At 46.3% G+C, this 19,016-nt stretch overlaps 1 protein-coding gene and 1 long non-coding RNA gene across 4 annotated transcripts; one reads left to right on the top strand and one right to left on the bottom strand.

Moving 5' to 3' along the window:
- The first annotated feature begins 5,798 nt into the window (after window positions 1-5,798).
- Window positions 5,799-10,402, top strand: LOC127341734 (uncharacterized). 3 transcript variants are annotated; one of them, XR_011755062.1, is made up of 5 exons: window positions 5,799-6,096; window positions 6,241-6,483; window positions 6,679-6,802; window positions 6,916-9,496; window positions 9,637-10,402. It is a non-coding gene; the product is annotated as an uncharacterized lncRNA (long non-coding RNA). The 3 variants fall into 3 exon arrangements; XR_011755061.1 differs by having other exon boundaries at window positions 6,698-6,802; window positions 6,916-10,402; XR_007875795.2 differs by having other exon boundaries at window positions 6,916-10,402.
- A 3,905-nt stretch (window positions 10,403-14,307) lies between these two features.
- Window positions 14,308-18,669, bottom strand: LOC127341735 (probable E3 ubiquitin ligase SUD1). Its single transcript, XM_051367664.2, has 9 exons — window positions 18,426-18,669; window positions 17,996-18,340; window positions 16,945-17,457; window positions 16,659-16,846; window positions 16,283-16,573; window positions 15,866-16,023; window positions 15,644-15,777; window positions 15,382-15,528; window positions 14,308-15,256 (listed from the first exon to the last, which is right to left on the bottom strand). The coding sequence occupies exons 1-9, from the start codon at window positions 18,576-18,578 to the stop codon at window positions 14,744-14,746; spliced, it is 2,442 nt and encodes an 813-aa protein (XP_051223624.1). The 5' UTR covers window positions 18,579-18,669; the 3' UTR covers window positions 14,308-14,743.
- Window positions 18,670-19,016: the final 347 nt, after the last annotated feature.

The raw sequence follows: 19,016 nt of genomic DNA, 5'->3' as shown, positions 1-19,016 counted from the left end.
GAACTGTCGGCTGTCCCTGAGTAGATGGATGTATGCATGTATGTAACAAGGAGCGTTTAATTGCTCCGCAAACGATAGTTTAGACACCCATGGAGGTCGATCCCTCCAGTTACCTCGACTTCCTCTGGACCCACTATTGTTATCCCGACGATCGTCGGGTCGGTCACTGCGTCGATCGTCATACCGATCATCGCGTCGATCAGTGTAGCCTGCCGCAACGATGTTAACATCGCCGAACGTTACGTACCAGCGATCTCTCCTCTTTTTGCGTCGGTCGCGTCTGTTGCCTGAATCATTTAGGTGCTCTGATCATCTTCTTCATCATCGCTGCGCGGGCGCGGCTTCCGTATGTGGTCTTCACCATCAGCCTTGTTGTTAGCAATCTCCATGAGCTTGGTGATAGTTTTTGGCTTCTTACGGCTGACTTCTTCGATGTAGGATTCTCGTCGGATGCCATCGCTAAAAGCGTAGATTGCCCTGTCAACAGAGACATCTTTGGCAGCGTTCAGGAGTTTGGTGAAGCGCCCGATGTACGAACGCATTGACTCCTTTGGCTTTTGGTGGCATTGACGTAGTTCTTCGATTCCGACGGGTCTCTTGTATGTGGCTTGAAAGTTTTTGACAAAGGCGTCGACTAAATCTTCCTAGGATCCGATGGATCCTTTCGGCATGCCTCTCAGCCACGTTCGTGATGACTCATTGAGGTAAAGTTGCAGACACTACATCGCCTCCACTTGATTTCCCTTGTGCAGGATTACAGTATGTAGATAGTCGTCTATCCATGACCTCGGCTCCTACTGACCATCATACCTGGCAGCATTGGTAGGTGTTGGCTTGAATCTCTTTGGTGGCATCGCCTCTTGAATTTTGTGGCTCAGGCAATCAGCACCACGGAGTTCACCATCGTGTTCTTGAGTTTCTTCAGAGTCATCGCTGTCGAAGCCAGCGCGTGCAGCGCGTCGCTGGTGAGCCTTGTCAATTTTACTTTGTGTGATATCATCGCGAGCGTCCTTTGAGGAAGAGCGATGCCGAGAACCGTTGTCGTGATGCGAAGATTTCTCCTTCCTAGGGATGAGCTTGTCGCCGATGATCCCGAGACTTTCTAGGGCACCCTGATATGTTGGTGCCATCGGATTATCAGGCGTCGGCTGATTATTGATTAGATAGGCTGCAAGATTCGATGTCGCTCCTTCGACAGTTTTGGGCCTGAGCATGCCCGCCGTATCTATCGGTATGAATGAATTTGAGAGGTTCGATGTGGTCTCTTTTGTGTCCGCCTTCGAGAGACGGGGGATGCGTGGGTGGTATCTCCCAAATCCCTGGTTGCTTCTAGAGGCACTCCCGAGAGAGGATAACCCCCTACGTCGCTCGCTTGATAGATCGGCTGTCTGCCGACGTCGATCAAGGTCAGCTTGCTCGTGGGCTAACCGAGAACGGTTCTTCTCCAGAATAACATGATAAGCGTTGAGGGTGCCTGCAGATACTCCGACGGGGAGGCGGGTGATGTCTACGGGTGCTTCTATTCTTGTAGACAGTGTTGGGCCTCCAAGAGCAGAGGTTTGTAGAACAGCAGCAAGTTTCCCTTAAGTGGATCACCCAAGGTTTATAGAACTCAGGGAGGAAGAGGTCAAAGATATCCCTCTCATGCAACCCTGCAACCACAAAGCAAGAAGTCTCTTGTGTCCCCAACACACCTAATAGGTGCACTAGTTCGGCGAAGAGATAGTGAAATACAGGTGGTATGAATAAGTATGAGCAGTAGTAACGGCGCCAGAAAAGTGCTTGCTGGCGTGCAGTTGATGGTAGTAATATTGCAGGAAGTAAACATGTAACAGAACCGTAAACAAGCAGCGATAGCAGTATTTAGGAACAAGGCCTAGGGATCATACTTTCACTAGTGGACACTCTCAACATTGATCACATAACAGAATAAATAGATAGATGCTAGACTCTACACCCTCTTGTTGGATGATGAACACCACTAACTGTGTAGGATTACACGAACCCTCAATGCCGGAGTTAACAAGCTCCACAATATTCAATGTTCATGTTTAAATAACCTTAGAGTGCATAACAGATCAACATAACCAAACCAAGTACTAACATAGCATGCACACTGTCACCTTCACACTACGAAAGGAGGAATAGATCACATCAATTCTATCATAGCAATAGTTAACTTCATAATCTACAAGAGATCACAATCATAGCCTACGCCAAGTACTACACGATGCACACACTGTCACCATTACACCGTGCAGGAGGAATAAACTACTTTAATAACATCACTAGAGTAGCACGCAGATATATTGTGATACAAAACACATTGCAATCATAAAGAGATATAAATAAGCACTTCACTATGCTACTCTGAATTACTCTCTGGCAAGATAACGAACTCTAATTCATCATGTAGGCAAACCTTAAAGATGCATTTCCAAGTACTAATGAACACCCCACGCTGTCACTTTGAGCATTCACAGGAGGTACTAACACACCACAATTTCATAGAGACATCCAACTCAAATCATAACTCAGTGAATAAGTATTCTGTGAAATATAGCCTAAGAGACCCACACGGTGCACACACTGTCACCTTTACACACGTGGGACAAGGAGTCTCCGGAGATCACATAAGTAAAATCCACTTGACTAGCATAATGACATCTAGATTACAAGCATCATCATATGAATCTCAATCATGTAAGGCAGCTCATGAGATTATTGTATTGAAGCACATAGGAGAGAGATGAACCACATAGCTACCGGTGCAGCCCCGAGCCTCGATGGAGAACTACTCCCTCCTCATGGGAGACAACAGCGTTGATAAAGATGGCGGTGGTGTTGATGGAGAAGCCTTCCGGGGGCACTTCCCCATCCCGGCGGCGTGCCGGAACAGAGACTCCTGTCCCCCAGATCTTGGCTTCGCGATGGCGGCGGCTCTGGAAGGTTTTCTCTGGTTTCGTCGAACGTGGTAGGGTTCTTGCGACGGAGACTTTAAGTAGGCGGAAGGGTAGGTCAGGGGGCCACACGAGGGCCCCACACAACAGGCCGGCGCGGCCAAGGCCCAGGCCGCGCCGCCCTAGCGTGTGGCCGCCTCGTGGCCCCACTTCTTATCCCCTCCGGTCTTCTGGAAGCTTCGTGCAAAAATAGGACCCTGGGCGTTGATTTCGTCCAATTCCGAGAATATTTCCTTACTAGGATTTCTGAAACCAAAAACAGCAGAAAACAGCAACTGGCCCTTCGGCATCTCGTCAATAGGTTAGTTCCGGAAAACGCATAATAATGACATAAAGTATGCATAAAACATGTAGATATCATCAATAATGTGGCATGGAACATAAGAAATTATCGATACGTTGGAGACGTATCAGCGGGTGTTGTTGATCACGGTGCTGCAAGCCGCATCCCACTCTTCCCTAGAGAAACAGAAAGTGATGTTGGCGTTGCTGCCGCTGGCCTCGCCATCTCGTCGTCGCTCGCCGTTGGCGCGCGGGGTATGCTCACCCATAGAGATCCCGACTCCCGTTTGAGGGTTGATGATGACGTAGATTTGATGATGAGCCGCTTGCATCATGGCTAAGGGGACGGCGTTGTCGGTGCTTTCTTCATCGGAGGAGTACTTGACGCCGCACATGAACGGAGAGGCATTCGAGCCAAGTTCATGCCTGGCGTCGCAGTCGAAGCAGCAATACGATGTCAGATCCAATGATCCAGAGTCATCAGACCTAATAGACATGGTGGACATGGTACGGCGTGGCGATGATGATGATGATGGAGATGCCGGAGTCGACACTGATGATGCAGCCGATAGATCGGCTGCGGTTGGTGGCGAAGCGCAGTCAATGAAGTTGTGATTGTCACCACACCAAAATTGATCATGTCTGGGAGCCGAAGAACGCCACCAGAGTCGACACGGAAGTGGACACTCCCGAACGTCATGTCCATCCCACCGCGCAGGCCCGAGAAGGCCAAACGCGACGCGTCGGTGTGAGGAGTAAACTCGAAGCACCCGAAGAGGATCGAGTTCCCCTAGATCAGCGATGATGGAGCCGATGGTGGTGGTGATGCCGACGAAGATGCACCAGACACGATCGAAACAGCCGATGAAGTTCCTTGTACCAGCAGGTTTCCCACAGACGGCGCCAATTGACGAGTGAGCTCCTCGGCAATGCCCACCATGAGGTGCTTAGGGTTGACGGAATCCTGCAGGTTAACACGAGACATCGGATATCAAACGAACAGGGAGTGAGATTTACCCAGGTTCGGGACCCTCAATGAGGTAAAACCCTTACTCCTGCTTGTCTGATCTCGATTTATCGAATAAAAGAGGTTACAATGGGGTAGCCGATAGACTGCGTTGTGGTGAACTCGCCGGGAGGCAATGTTTCTACGGTTGGTGTTTTCTAGGTTGCGTTGGTTGCGTAAGTGTGTTGTTCGGTAGCCCCCTCCTGGCCAAGTCCCAAGAGTCCTATCCAAACTCGACTAGGTTACATCAAGATCTAATCTATCCTTCCCTTTATCGATGTATCCATGCCTTGTTTATCAAGAATCCGTCTTCTTGTAAGTCTTCTTTGTTGTAACCGACATATGGGTCCACCTTAGGTCATGACAACCATCATGGACCCCTTGTTAGGAGGTAGACCAATGTCGGGTACCCGAAGGGTAATGCCCACATCAGGCGTTTCTCAAATAGCCCATAATTGCAGTGGCGTATACGCAATTAACCCTATAAAATAAATCAGATTTAGTTTAGATAGCAGCCTGGCATGTCATTCCAATCAAATGACATTGCCTTTGCACGTGTTGAATACTTGAATAAGTATCAATAGCCTTTTTTCAGTTCTTCATTCTCCATTCAAGGCATATCAATTTAATTACTATGCTTTTAATGATTGCAAACACAAAATCGTACCAGCATGGCAAAGGTATTTCATCTCAAAGCTAATCTTAAGTTGCACCTACAACTTTTAGTTGAATGGTTTGCAACCTTCAAATGTTGCACACTTGCACTTGCTTTCGTAAGTTAAGTTCCAGATTAACAAAGCTTTGTTGGGTGTCTTTCACACAACGTGAGCGTATTTTTTTGTGCGGGTAACCTGAGCGTATATTGGCCTGCATGTGAGATTCTTAATGCTGCACACTGCAAGATAAGTGGATAACAAACGGGCTGATGTGACGACACAAATAAATCCGAGAGAGAGGTGAACTCAAATTTTATTGAATCTATATGTCAGGAATAAGTATTCTTTGATCTTATACCGCTAGTTATGTTATATATGAAACTTAAGTCAATTATATAGTTAATGTTCATATGGTATTTATGTATGATGGACATAATTATATGCATAATAACAAAACTAGTTGAATGTCCGTACATTGCTACGGTCTTACAAAGAATTAATGTCATGCATATCACATGGTAACATACCACATATAGCACAATTGCCCGTGCTTCTCTACGAAACTACATTTGTAATACTATGAAACTAATAACTACTATATTATAGGGGAACCAACATCTATTTTGCCATAATTTTGAGGACTATTTCTGAATTACTGTGTCGTTGACACGTATAGACTTGGTAGTTTCAGTTCCGCAGCTACTTTCCTATGTACATATTTGGTGCTCTCTAGGATTTTTACATAGTACTTTAGGCTGGAAAACACTTATGCAATTTTTTCTGGCTTCCTTGAGCGTGGCTGTAGCGATGTTAGATGGTCAAAGCGGTGCGCCCAACCGCTTAAGCCTTCGTTGGTCCCGACTCCCGAGCCTCCCACCTCTCATTCCCCATCTCTCCCCTTCCTGGCCACGTTCGAGCCACCGCCTCCTACTCCTCTTTCGATTTCCGGTCGCTGTGCTGCTCGGCCGCGGCTCTACGCGCGCGTGCCCCGCCCTGCGCTTGGTCACTGGCACGGCGTACGTTCCCGATAGTGATGGTGCGCAGACGGGCGCACACGACGACCTTGAACTCGACCTCCGGCGGCGCGTGCTCGATTCCGCGGGAGCGGCCAGTGCAGAAACATCCGAGATCGCCATCGGCTGTGAGCTGAACACTCACAACATTTTTCCTCGCTGTTATATTCTTTCAATAGGTGCGATTCTTTCCTCTTGCCATGTTCGAATTTCGAATTCCTCACTAGACCTGTGGGGATCACCTCTCGGGTCGATTTGTTATTGTGATTTGGGGTTGGTTCGCTAGGTTGATAAATTTTTTTGGTTCCGTTTTTGGCCAGCAGGTAGGTCGGCCCCGATGGAGTGCTTGCTGATGAAAGCACTGCTCTGGCCGTTGTGTCCAACAGCGGAGACAGTGTCGGGAACAAGAGCGGCAGCAGTGCCAGAGGCCACCAGCTCGCCGGCCTTGGCCTGGGATTTACCTCTGGGATCCTTGGCTTGAGGTCTGAACGACTTATCCAATTTAACAAGTCCGGTTAATGGCAGTTGTATGGGAGGCTCACCATGTGACGGCAGATCAGACTAAGGTGAGCACCAAGTGTATAATCATGTACCTACTATCTATAATCCAGCTATTTTCTAGATTAGTTGGCTTTAGATGATTGTGCAACCTGAGTTCCAAATGGCCCCTCATGTTCAGGCAAATTTATATCTTACTTTTTCTGTTCATCTTATGTGCCATGATTTTTTATCTTAAAATTACTCCTCTTGCTTTGCTCAAGGTTTCCCCCAATGATCTAGAGTTCGACGCTCAAGGTTCATGGAGATGGAAGCACCCCTCAATACTCGAGCGTACTTGTGACTTCACCGACACCAGCACTGCCACCCTCTCCTCCATGAGCCCCGGTAAGTTCAGTGCGCAATGCAGCCTTGCCTCATCCTTGCACTAGACTGATTGAATTATTGAGATCAAGTAAAATATTATCCACTATGCCCGCAATGAGTTCTTATGTTTTCAGAACATTGGATTGGATCTGAGCATAACTATATGTTGAGAAATCGATTACTCGGTGATTACGCACAACATTGATGGTGAAAGTATGTTCTGTAACTCCTTCATTGAGTTCAAATACTGGAGGGTTCTCAAACTGAGCAGGTATACCATCATAATTAAGTCAGAGCGGTGATCTTTTCAAATGTAGATGGTGCCCATTTCTCTGAACATCCGCATGAAGATTTTATTGATTTTTAAAAAGTTATTCTCGGTAGGTCTAATTGAGTGTTCCACATAAAGAATTGTAGCATGTACCCTTCTATTCATGGATGTTCATGCCCTATCTCACTAAAAGGATTCCTATTGTGACTGAAGCTGGTTTGTTTTTTATATATAATTCCCTGATGTATAAATAGAAATATCCACATCGTAATGGCATGTCATCATCTAGATAGATTTACAGGATGGTCTACTTTTTATGACTGGTAAGTACTATCAATACATTATTTTGTACTTACTTGCATTTTTTGTTTTAGCTGTCAGTTTTTCACTAAATCTTTCATAGGTGTATAGTTCTTTCCAAGGAAAATTCAAAGTTAATATAGTAGTGCCTCTTCGGTTCAAACTGCAGAAGCCCAACATTACATTGCTCCATCATTTTGTGTCTCCACTGACCCCTCTTCAGTCACATGACAGTATGTACAGTCTAGATGCACAATAGTTGATACCTGGGATACTGGAGACATATTTGTGAGAATTTTAGGGTGTTGTCAATGATTTCATTGCTTAATGTCTATTTATGCTTTCTATGATTCAATTTCACATAGAGACCTATTTGTATTTTTTATATACAATGTTGTCAGAACTGTTTGTAGCTCTCTGTTGATACCGCTGAATAACTTTTATAATCAAAGAGTTTTCTACCATTTTACTTGAAATGTTGTTGATAATTTTGTATTTAGGAAATAGATTGTATTTATGGTGTACATTGGTGTCCAACAAACATATATTCAATTTCTTTCAGATCCTTTAACCATCAATAAGCGCTTAGAAACAGAGTTGTATGCCAGCAGCACTAGCTTCTTACCAGCCCATTTTCCACAGCTTTGTGTTAAGATGAATGCATCAAGGAACTTTCATCATTGGCGTTAACTTTGTGTTAAGATGAATTACCTACTGTACACTACAATGGCTGTTACGGATATCAGCCAATCGTATTATTACTTTTCAACCATACATGTTGTTAATTGTATGTTTTGGAAAAGCAATGGAATAGAGACGCAAATAATGCCTTAGCACATATTTTCTAGAAGGTGGTCCAGTCTACAAATTTTCATCTAATATTCTAATGAAAATGAGGTTTGTGGTATGAACTGGGCGAAATTGAATTATGATAAGTTTATTGTTGCTTTTCTCTAAATTTGTGTGGCTCTATATATTGTCTTTGGACTAAGATGATAACAAGATATGTTTTGCATATCTAAACTGTTAAGCTAATGTAGAACATAACAAGATATGTTTTGCATATTGCTAGACCTTACTCTTTTATAGTAGCAATCCGATGTATGTTTTCTCAGTTGGAAACAAATGATCGTCACTACAAGGTTTACATAGATCTTCAGAGAGAATAAAAATGAGAAGAAGATAGAAATTGCATGATCACGAGAGGAGATTCTGCAGTATACCTATTGTAAAATTGAAGATAGCTATTATTGGTTCTTTGTCTCTATGTATATTTTTCTAGCATCTTTCCAGTGGAAGTGCTTCCCAACTTGCAATTTGTGTTTGGTTCTGTGTCTGAAGGATTTTTTGTTCTCTGTTTTGATGCATCATGTTGCAGTGCTACACTATTCTTGGTGCATACTGCCCTTTTTTTTTGGAAATCCTACAACTAAATTCCTGGCTCATTCTCATGTAGGTTGGAAGTTCTATTTGGGCGCAGTTAAATGGATATGAGTAGCAAAACATGAGCTCAATAATTGGTAATGTTATCCTCGAATCAATCTTTATGTTTATGTTCGAAGTGGCTCAATGGTTTTTCCTGTACTATTTCTGTTGTTGTTTCATATTGTTTGATGAAGTAATCGTGGATCCCAAAATGTATGTCTTGAACTTAACATAAGCCTTTGCACTGTTGTTCATATATATGTGGAAACAAAGGAGTTGGCCTTAAGACCTTCACTTGCTGTTGAAGGTGTAACACTGTTGATATTGCCATTAAGTGTTGGTCAATATAAATGCAATGTCATGTTTTGTATCTTCTTTGGAGGGGTCATATTCTGTTTCATTTCCCAGTTGATGCAATGTATTATTTTGTGAAAGTATAGGACAATACTGCCATGTACCTTCCCAGGGAGGTTGAGATCATCTGTGACCGTGCCACCATCAGCCTAGCGAGGCAAATCGAGTGCGTGCCCATCTAGGTGAGTTAGTGCCTTTCGAAATTGTGAGATTTTTTGGCCCGAGCTGGAGGAATCCCCGGGGAGGCCATCCCAGCACTCGGCAAAAGAAGCACGTGGTGGCGGGTTGGGTCACCTCGGGAAGGCGAGCTCCCACAGTTTCATTTTCTGTCAATAACATCACAGGAGGGTTGAGAAGTATGAGAGGTTTGTATCTCTAAATCCTGTTTAATCAGTAAATTTCTTGCTTCAGTTCCAAGTCATGATGTTGATAAACTAGATAATTTCCTATCAGAAGCACCAAGAGCTTAAAGCATTGTTGCATTGTTGTAATGTATTCTCTGCAGTACATGGAGCTAAAAGAGAAAATTGGTAGAAGTCCTTTCTGCGTTGGGACTCCCCTGTTTGTGCAGCATTGGCTAAGTCGCACATAAAATTCTCTATTTTTCATATGTTCACAAAGCTTATGCATGAATGCGAGCTACCAATTAAGCACTCAATGTTAGGGGGGCATGCAAACTGGAAGCGGCACCAAAAAATGATTCTTAGGAAGTTTATAAACCCTGGTGCCTTGGAAATTCTCAGACCTCTTATGGTTTTGCCTTTCAGATATCATCCATTCTGAAAAAAACAATGGTTTGTTTCCAGGAAGCTATGTTGAAGTCGTACGTGTGGCCTGCTTGGGTGTTTGTTAATTATTAGTTGGATGAAAACAATGATTAGGTCAATGTATATCATCTTTTGTCTACCGAGGTCTTTGTACATAACACTTGCTAACGCTTGCATCTGTTCTTTTGAAATCGTACTGTTTTATCTTTTTTTTGTCAGCAAAGAAAGATCCGCAAAGAAGACCATGACTGATCTGATGTTAGATCGAGTGACGAACAAGGCAAGCCATCGACATGCAAAGAATCAGACATTCAATCCATCAATCCATGGACAAATACATGGACAACATCATCCTTGCTTCTGGAGATAGCACTAGAGGGAAAAATAACTGCACTCCCCCTGGCATAGTAGTCTACTATGTGTTTTGTGTCATAATTCCCGTATGTGTCCTGCTCTTGTTTAACAGTCGATGGTTCACTGTGTTCTGTTTATGTAATAAGATATTTTAACAATCTTAATATCATGATGTTTTCATGCCTGAGAACACTTCCTGATCCGACTGTGGACTCCCCCCATTGGTACATGATAACATGCAATGTGCTTCATTCTTTGACTGGAGTGCGCGGCGTGCCGCCGTGCCATTCCCTGCTAGTTTAACATAATAGTATTACTTTTTGGAAATATGACATAATTTATTACAAGTGCACATGCTCAATAAAACATGCCTGCCAGTAGATGATATTTTTGTATCAAGTGTAATGTGATGACAAACAAATCATAATGGAGCCATTATTTAAAAGTTCACCGGCACCTTTTTCTTTTAAAGTTGCAGATGATAATGCTTTTCTGCTCTATGTAACCTTCTTTGTCCTTTTTTTTGTAGAGATTTATTCATGGTTTGCATATAAGGGCATGTATATTAGTTCAGTGACCAGCCATCTGTCGGAACCCTCCACCTCAGTTCTAGACGGAATTAAAAACATCCTCTGTAATGATTTTTTTCTATGGCTAGCACCAAAAAATAGTTAACTGATCAGCTAAGCTGAGTTATGTCTGCCTTCAAGATTAGCACACACATGAAAAGAAGCGGTAAATTTCCTGACGGGCTTGTGCGAAACCTCAACAGGAGGCAGACCATAAAAATCAATGCCAAATATTGAAGCGGAGGAAATGAACGAATCACAAGCCAAATCAACAATATCCCTCCTGCCAAAGTATTTTCTTGAACGAATCATATTTTCTGGAACTTCCACCTTATACAGTGAAATCGAAGTAACAATATCCCTCCTGCCAAAGTATTTTCTCGTTCTTATCTTGGAGGTTGCTAAATTCCCATATCATCTCTTGACTACTCCGTATAAATCAGCGTGTATGTGTTACATTACCATGTGGGAGCACACCGTCAAAGTCCAGGTCGATCCACTTCTTTTACCCAAATTCTTATCTTGACTGTATGCTTAATCTAGGAAGCTAGCAGAACAATGGAGCAGGCGCAGCACGGCCAACCCTGGCACCAGCGCCGCAATCATATCTAGGTGTGAGATTGTATTTGTGTGTAAACCTTTACCTCTAATATAGTTTCTGCTGTTTTTTTGTAGAGCAGAGCAAAGCAAAGCGATGGGCTGTACCTTCCGTGAAGGCGTGAAAAATTATTCCGATGAAGTTGTAGCAGCGAGATTCTAGGCTTTGTCAACTGTCTGAACTTGGAAGGAATGGAGTCATTTTTAGAGCATCCCCACTCGTTGGCGCTCCCCACGCCCAAATCCGGCGAAATTTTCGTCCGGATTGGAGGAAGATTTGGCGTGGGGAGGAGTAGTTTCCCAGCCGCGTGCCCAGGCGAAAACGACGATGCAAATTTGAAAAACGGAAACTTGACAAACTACGGCTAAAAACGGGCGAATTTAGATTAAATTTAATGATATTTACTATATAACGGGCGAAGTTCATACATAGAGGTCGAATTCGACTATATTTCGAATTCGGCTAGGGGAATTCAACTGCTAATTTTAAAACACGGCGCTCTACATGCCCAAATGGCGGTAGAACACCGTGTAGTCGCCGCCGTCGTCGCCGTCGTCGTCGGATCCGTCATCGTCGAACTGCGGCGGCGCGGCCTGGCTGCTGCTGCCCTGGCCGGTGTCTCCCCACCGGCCGCTGGTGCGAGGCGGGGATGGCTTGTACCATTCGTCGTCCGAGGCCTCGAGGTCGACGAAGGGGACGGCGACGCCGGATGGAGGTGTCGCAGGCCGGCGGTAGCGAGCGACGTCGTCGGCGGCGGTTGGAGCGGCGGCGCGGGCGGCGAGTTGACGTGTGGCGGCCAGGTCCATCGCCGCCGCCGCTGCTCCGCCTCCTCGCGCTCCCGGGGCCGCGCCGACCACCTGTGGCGGCGTCCTCGGGAGGGCGTTGTCGGCGGGCACCAGGTCCTTGAGCGACCTGGCGATCGCCTCCGCCACGGCGGCGTCCTCCGCTCGCTTCGCCTCCTCCTCGGCGAGCCTGTTTGCGGCGGCGTTGGTGGCGGCCGCGGCGTCCTCCTTCTTCGCCGCCTTCCTCTTCCGCCCACGCTGCGGGGAGGAGGGTTGGTCGCGGATGACGAGGGCGCCGCTGCTGCGCCCTCTGGTCGGCGGCGGAGACGCCGGCTCCTTCTTGACGCGCGCCGGCGTCGACGGAGACGTCGCCTCCCTTTTCACCGGCGCCAAGGACGGCCTCGGCGCCGATCCGGAAGACGACGAGCTGGCAGCCATGCGCCGTGGCTGCCAGACGTTTCCCCGGCGGCGGCTCGCCGATGCCCTCGATGCAGGTGGCATCGCCAGCACCGGGAAGTTTCCGCCCTCGATGTGCGCGAGGATGTTCTCCAGTGTCCGGCCCGGCGCGCTCCACCAACGTCGGTGGCCCGCGGCGTTGTTGCGCGGAGGCGGAGGCGGCGGGCCGTCGTAGGCCGCCAGCTCCCGCTCCCACCGCCGGAGGAAGTAGGAGTTCCACCGCGTATAGTTCTCGGGGTGGTGGCGCGGGTCGGCGCGCTCCTCGTCCGTCATGGTCATCCGCGCCTCCTCGATGGCAACGTCAAGGAGTTGGCCCCGAGGCGGCGGCGGGATTGGTACGCCGCCACGACTTAGCCGCCACCCGCCGCCGGGAGGCCTCGTGTCCGGCGGGCAGGGGTACCCTGCCTGGTGGAGGAGGTGCCCCTCCCACGCGTGGAGCGAGCGGCGGGGGAAGCCATTGTTGGCTGCGCCGTCGTCGTCGGAGAACGCCATCGTCGGAGAGTGGAGGGAGATGAGAGCAGGGGTACGCGTCGCGGCGAGCGGAGCGGCCTATATAGGCGCGGCTGGCGCGGCGGGGGATTAATGCCGCGTGGAATGCGACGCGTCCGCGGCGAGCTGACCGGCGGCAGCCTTTACTGCGCGCGGAAGACGATGCGCGTGTCGCTGACCGGTCGGGGGCCACCTCCACGGCGAAGACGAAACGAAAGCGCGGGAGAGATTTCTCGCCGTTTCGCGCGCTTTCGCTTCGTCCGGAGTCCCCGAGTGCTCCCCGGTAGGCCGGGGTTGGCGTGGGCTCGCCGGATGGATGAAAGCCCAAATCCGGCGAAAAACGAAGAACCGGGGACGCGGCTGGGCCATTTTTCGCCGTCCGAATATAAAAATGGCTCACCGGGAGGCTGTTCGGGGAGACGAGTGGAGATGCTCTTATGCATCTCCATGGGTGCGTGTTCTAGCAATGTTCGTGTCAGGTCCGGATCAGATTTTTGCCTGTTCGTGTGTGAGTCGGGACGTACGTGACTGGGCTGGTTTTACAGACTTTGCCTGTCCGTGTGGTTTCGTCTTTGGACCGTCTGACTGGGCCGATTTTACTGAGTTGGGACGCAGGCTGGTTTTACTGAGGTGGGACTTACTAAGATGGTGCGGGTTGTTTTCGAGCTGGGACGAGCTGGGACGTATTGGCATGGGCCTGTCGTTCCATATCTGGGCCTGACTCGAGAGTTATTAGCGATCGAGGCGAGCTAAGGTATTAGCGTTCGAGGCGAGCGACGTACGTAAGGATTCAGGTTTAATAGTAAAGATATTGTCTATCGTTATTTCTTAGATAGTAGTTCCGATTCTAGGATATTTCTGAGATGATGATTTGTGCTCTGCTCTGCTCTGAGGATATCTTTAGTTTCAGTATTTCATTTGATATTGACATTCATATTTAGCCATTAAAGCAAAGTGAGTCTTTCTAGTTTCAAAGTTGCACCTCATATCGGCATTCAAGTTCTGAGCAATGCAAGAACTGTAGTCCACTAGAGGGTGACCATATTAGAGTTGAAATCTGGTCAAGAGTAGAAGATGCGAGCCTTTAGAGAATAGGATTTGTAATGTTTTGCTCTGAATATTTCTTTTTGTATCTTATTACGAATGTGATCAAGATAATCATTGACTGTAATTCAAATTGTTTAGAGTTTACCAAATGTCTTTATTTTCAGTATTTCGAAACATCTCTATATTCTCTCCTAAAGACGAGTCTAAAGACGAACAGGCACGGCAATGCACGCCATCATCATCTAGTTTACATACAACAATAGTAACAACACCGTAATAGGGACAACAATTTACAAACATCGATTAAATCTGGCTCAGAGATGAACTGACCGACACGTATACTCCGCAGTGGCAACCCTCTGTATACTCGCACGCTGAAAACTGCATCCATATATATTTGCAAGTTCCACCAGAAAATTGTATATGTCTATCCCGTCTCATCCAAATCCTTCCTCTCAACGATGTGGTCTATATTATATACTACTTCACGTTCGTATACAAACTGTTAATACCACCAGACACTTTTCCAGCTAAACAGAGTTTGCGGTCTTCAGAGATCGTCGGCGACGTCTTCCAGCCTCTGCCCAATGACGATGGGGTCACCACCCCTGATAGAATCGCAGATTCCAACATAGAACACATAGGTGAGATGGCAGAGTCCAACATAGAACGCCTTAGTGAGATGGCAGAGTCCAACGCAGAACGCCTTGGTGTGATGGCAGAGTCCAACGCAGAACGCCTTGGTGAGATGGCAGAGTCCAACGCAGAACACCTTAGCGAGACGGCAGAGTGTGCAGAAGCTAACACCACCCAGCCACGCAAGGCGGTATGCCGCTGAGTTTGCGGCGGTAGAGTAACCAAATCTCGGGAAGACACCCTTGGCAAACACATAGGGGACACCCAAAGCAGCAAGCAGTCTCGTGGCGACGGGCACAAATATATCTCGGAGGAACCACCTCAAAGGTACCACACCAGGAGGCCATCCCACCTTCGCCCTAGTAAGGCTCGAGCTCCGTGATTCGATGGTTAGATAGGCCAGGAACGGGGTTAGGGGCCAATGAACCTTCAATGTATAAAAACCAAGTGTTAAATATTTCAACCTAAATAGTAATACGTCAAGTTTCGTACATATAGTATAATAGTATTGGTTAAGAGGTCCCAGAGAGATCAAGAGAAGTTGCAACGTACCCATTTCACCCAGACTTTAAGCAGTAACCACCCCAGGAACCAAGTGTGGAAAAGATCTAGAATTGGAGCTTCATCATTAGGCCCAATGAATGGTGATATTAGTGATAAATCAACCAGCAACCCGATCAGGATGGGAACAATGACAAACTGAAAGAAGACAGCTTTGAGTTATTTTTCTGTAGCATAAAATAGAAAAAACATTTTTTTTCGATAAAGAAAATAGAAAAAACATGAAGGAGACGGCCTGAAGTAGATTGCTCACCCATAGAAACACAATAACAGAGTGACTCAAAGCTAGAGAGTGTGTTCTCCCAGAAGTCAAGTACGCAAATGAACCACTAGAGGCGGCAATAACAGTTGATATGATGCCAAATCCAACAACCAAAGCAAGCAGATCTAAGACAAAATATCAACAGGTAAGCCATGTTTGCTCTGTTTTGAAGGAAGTCCAACAATCCAAATGACATATCTGAGCAATCATTACCATTAGATTTCAATCCACTTGCTAGTGGCAGCCGACTTATGGCGAACAAAGAGGCGCGCCCAACTGAGATTGGAAAAATGAGCACAGCTGAACTGAATATTACAACAGTCAACCATGCAAGCCCCACATTTAGGATTGTATGAACAGAAACTGATCTCCTGGTACAATGTACAAAAGGTAATTATATCTACTAAAAAGTTGTGCGAACACCACCTCTAGGATTGCAAACACTTGAATGCATTGAATGGAAAATAATACATGAGCAGACAAGTAAAGCCACCCAACAATGAGAATAGAAAAATAAATCATATGGGTTATTGGTAAAGGTCCGGAGATCGGCTACCATTTGCTAGCTTTTGCAAATCTTGTCCAAGTAAGTTTAGACCATATTACCTAAACACAATTATAGGGATTTACCTTTTATCCTTAGCATCATTTGTGCTACTATGCTTGTCTTTTGGTGCGACACTGCTTCGAGCATAATGTCCAGAAGCTCCATTGGACGAGACAGCCACCAAAGCTGACAGGCCAAGAGCATGTCTAGTGTGAACTGTATACTGCACAACCTTCTTCACTAACCATTGAAGGTATACGAGTGTGTGAGTATGGCTAATGAGAAATCTCAATAGAAGAACACCACAAAGTGGATCTGCACAGTTTTGAAGTGCTGGCCAAATCGATGTGTGCGTTGTAGGGCAACCAAAGTAGCTACGGATCACAAAAATTAACATAAGTTGTTGTGCCACCAAAATGGAACATACGTCATATGAGAAAAAAAAAACGGAATGCTTACGTGATATCTACTGGGAACAACCCAGGTGCCAATCGACCAGCGATTTGAGTAGGAACAAGTATGACCACAGCAATTAGGGTGATGCCAAGAAAAAGACCAGTAAGCTTCTTCATATAAAATTCATAGAATGGTTGACGAATGTTTACGTTCTGGTGGGCAAAATGGGAGCCAACTTCTGGCCACAAAATCTAGTAACAAACACAAAGTGTCATTGGTTATAATCCTGAAACCTGCATTGATATACACTATTAAAACGATGAGACCACAAACATAATTCGATCAATACCATGGAATGAAGTCTTGAGAATATGGATCCTATATCCAGAAAGGCGCATCCAATAAGCCATTGGAGAGAAGTAGAGCCATAAGAGAAGGCAAACAGATGCCTGAACCTCTCAGACATTGTTGTGCCAAAAATCTTTGAAGTGCAGATGTCAAGCGACCAGGCAAACAACAATGGGCATATAATAGCTGTGCTTATGAGATTAAGTGAAACATTGGCAACAGTTATTAACTTCATGAACCCTCTGAAGAATATATCACGTAGACTTCTGAAGAAATTTGCAATCACAAGGCTGAAGAAATTTGCAATCACAAGGCGCTCGCCTCTCAAGTACTGATGAAAAGTATGCATCCCGGCAAAAATTGTACCAAGTGACAAGATAAATCCATATCCGACTTGAAGGATAGAAGATGTTGAAGCGTAGCAGACTCCATCCATGCATAACAGGATTATCCTTCCCAGAGTGAAAGGGACAAATGCACAAAGAAAGGCAAGGGCCATGTCACCCATTACCACCTGATTAGACAGGCATTTTGTCAGAATTTTGTGGAGACATTTAAAAAGACTCAAACAGAAAATCAAAATGTGAAGCATCTATTTGAAAAAAGCATGGAACTAAGCCAAAATTTGTTAAGTAAAGCCAGGGTAGGATTAGGCTAGAAAGTACTGCAGTTAGCATGACAAGTAAAGCACCAAAATGAGCAAGTTAAGACACTTCTGGTTGTGCAATGGATTATAACCAGACTGATTGACAGCAAGCACGATTGCAGGGCAGAAGACAGAGTAAAAGGCAGATACAGAACAACTCATTCTAGTTTCTTAAATGTGGACAGCATATAATTTTTGCTATTTCTGGCGATGACCTGGAACATTTTGGGGTAAACCGATGTTGGAAGCAAGCCACGGCAAGATGTCCTAAATGCTAGAGAACACAAATATGTGCTTTCGTACTATGGCAAGAATGTAGAGTCACACCAGCGTAGCATCAAAATGATAATGATACAAGTACTAGCAGATACATGACACTAGTTGGGAAACAAGAAGAAAGCCATACCGATAGGGAAAGCCCAAGGATTTTCAGCGCGACGCGTTCGTAGGGAGGCAGGTCTCCCCCATACCTGGCACGAGTCACGCCTTCCGCCCAGACGGCAGAGCAAGCTAGGACGGAGGGGGCGAAGAGGCGGACCAAGAACAGACGGCGAACTTCGGCGCAGCTCCCGGTGAGCGCGAGGCGCCATGTGTGGAGGGCGGCGAGCGGCACGGCGAACTCCCAGACGACCTGGACGGCCATCGCAAGGTACAGAAGCGGTAGGAGCAGCTTCGCCGCCCGCGCCACCTGCTCCAAGGCCGACGGCGCTTCTGCGTAGAGGGGACGGATATGGATCTGGCGGCCGCACACCTGATTAATCGGACGCATCATCAATCAACACACTGTAAAGGTTACCCTAGGCGGGGGAGGCGGGCGAGCTGTGAAATGACAATACATCGCACTGGAGCCGGCCGAGGATGTTGAGCCACCGGAACTGGCAGTCGTCGTGCACGAAGCGGATGCTGCCGTCGCAGGCGCAGGGACGGCGCAGGGGGCGGCCCGGAGCGGCGGGCGAGCGGCAGATGCGGCACTCGTTCTCCACCTCCATTGTGCTTCCTTCTCGAGAACGGCGGTGCCCCGTGCCCGTGGGAGAGGGAGAGCGAGTGGGGGTTTAGGACTTTGAAGACAAGTGGCCGACAGAGATCTGGTCGTGTCAGACGAGGGAGGGAATGTCTTCCTCAGCAGAACTTTTTTAATGCTAGTATGAGAGCGGCTAAATTCATTTCATTAAAAAAACAGTAAAAAGACTGCTCGGTTAATTAAACGAAAACCAGGGAAATAAAACTAAACAACGGCAAACCACACCAAGCTAGATAATCACTCTCCGTTCTGATTTAGTCTACGAATTTTGAAAAAAAATTTAGACAAACTAGTATTGTATTTGTTAATACTAGTTAGATATGTGAATAGCCAATTCAAGCTACATTGAAAATAACAATGTCCAATCAAGAGAGTAAAACCATTTTGTTTTCAGTGTCGTCGTTGA

Source organism: Lolium perenne, chromosome 3, assembly GCF_019359855.2.
Source record: "Lolium perenne isolate Kyuss_39 chromosome 3, Kyuss_2.0, whole genome shotgun sequence".
Taxonomy (NCBI): Eukaryota; Viridiplantae; Streptophyta; class Magnoliopsida; order Poales; family Poaceae; genus Lolium; species Lolium perenne.
Note: the sequence above shows the minus strand (reverse complement) of the source record. Positions and strands in the feature narration are given on the sequence as shown.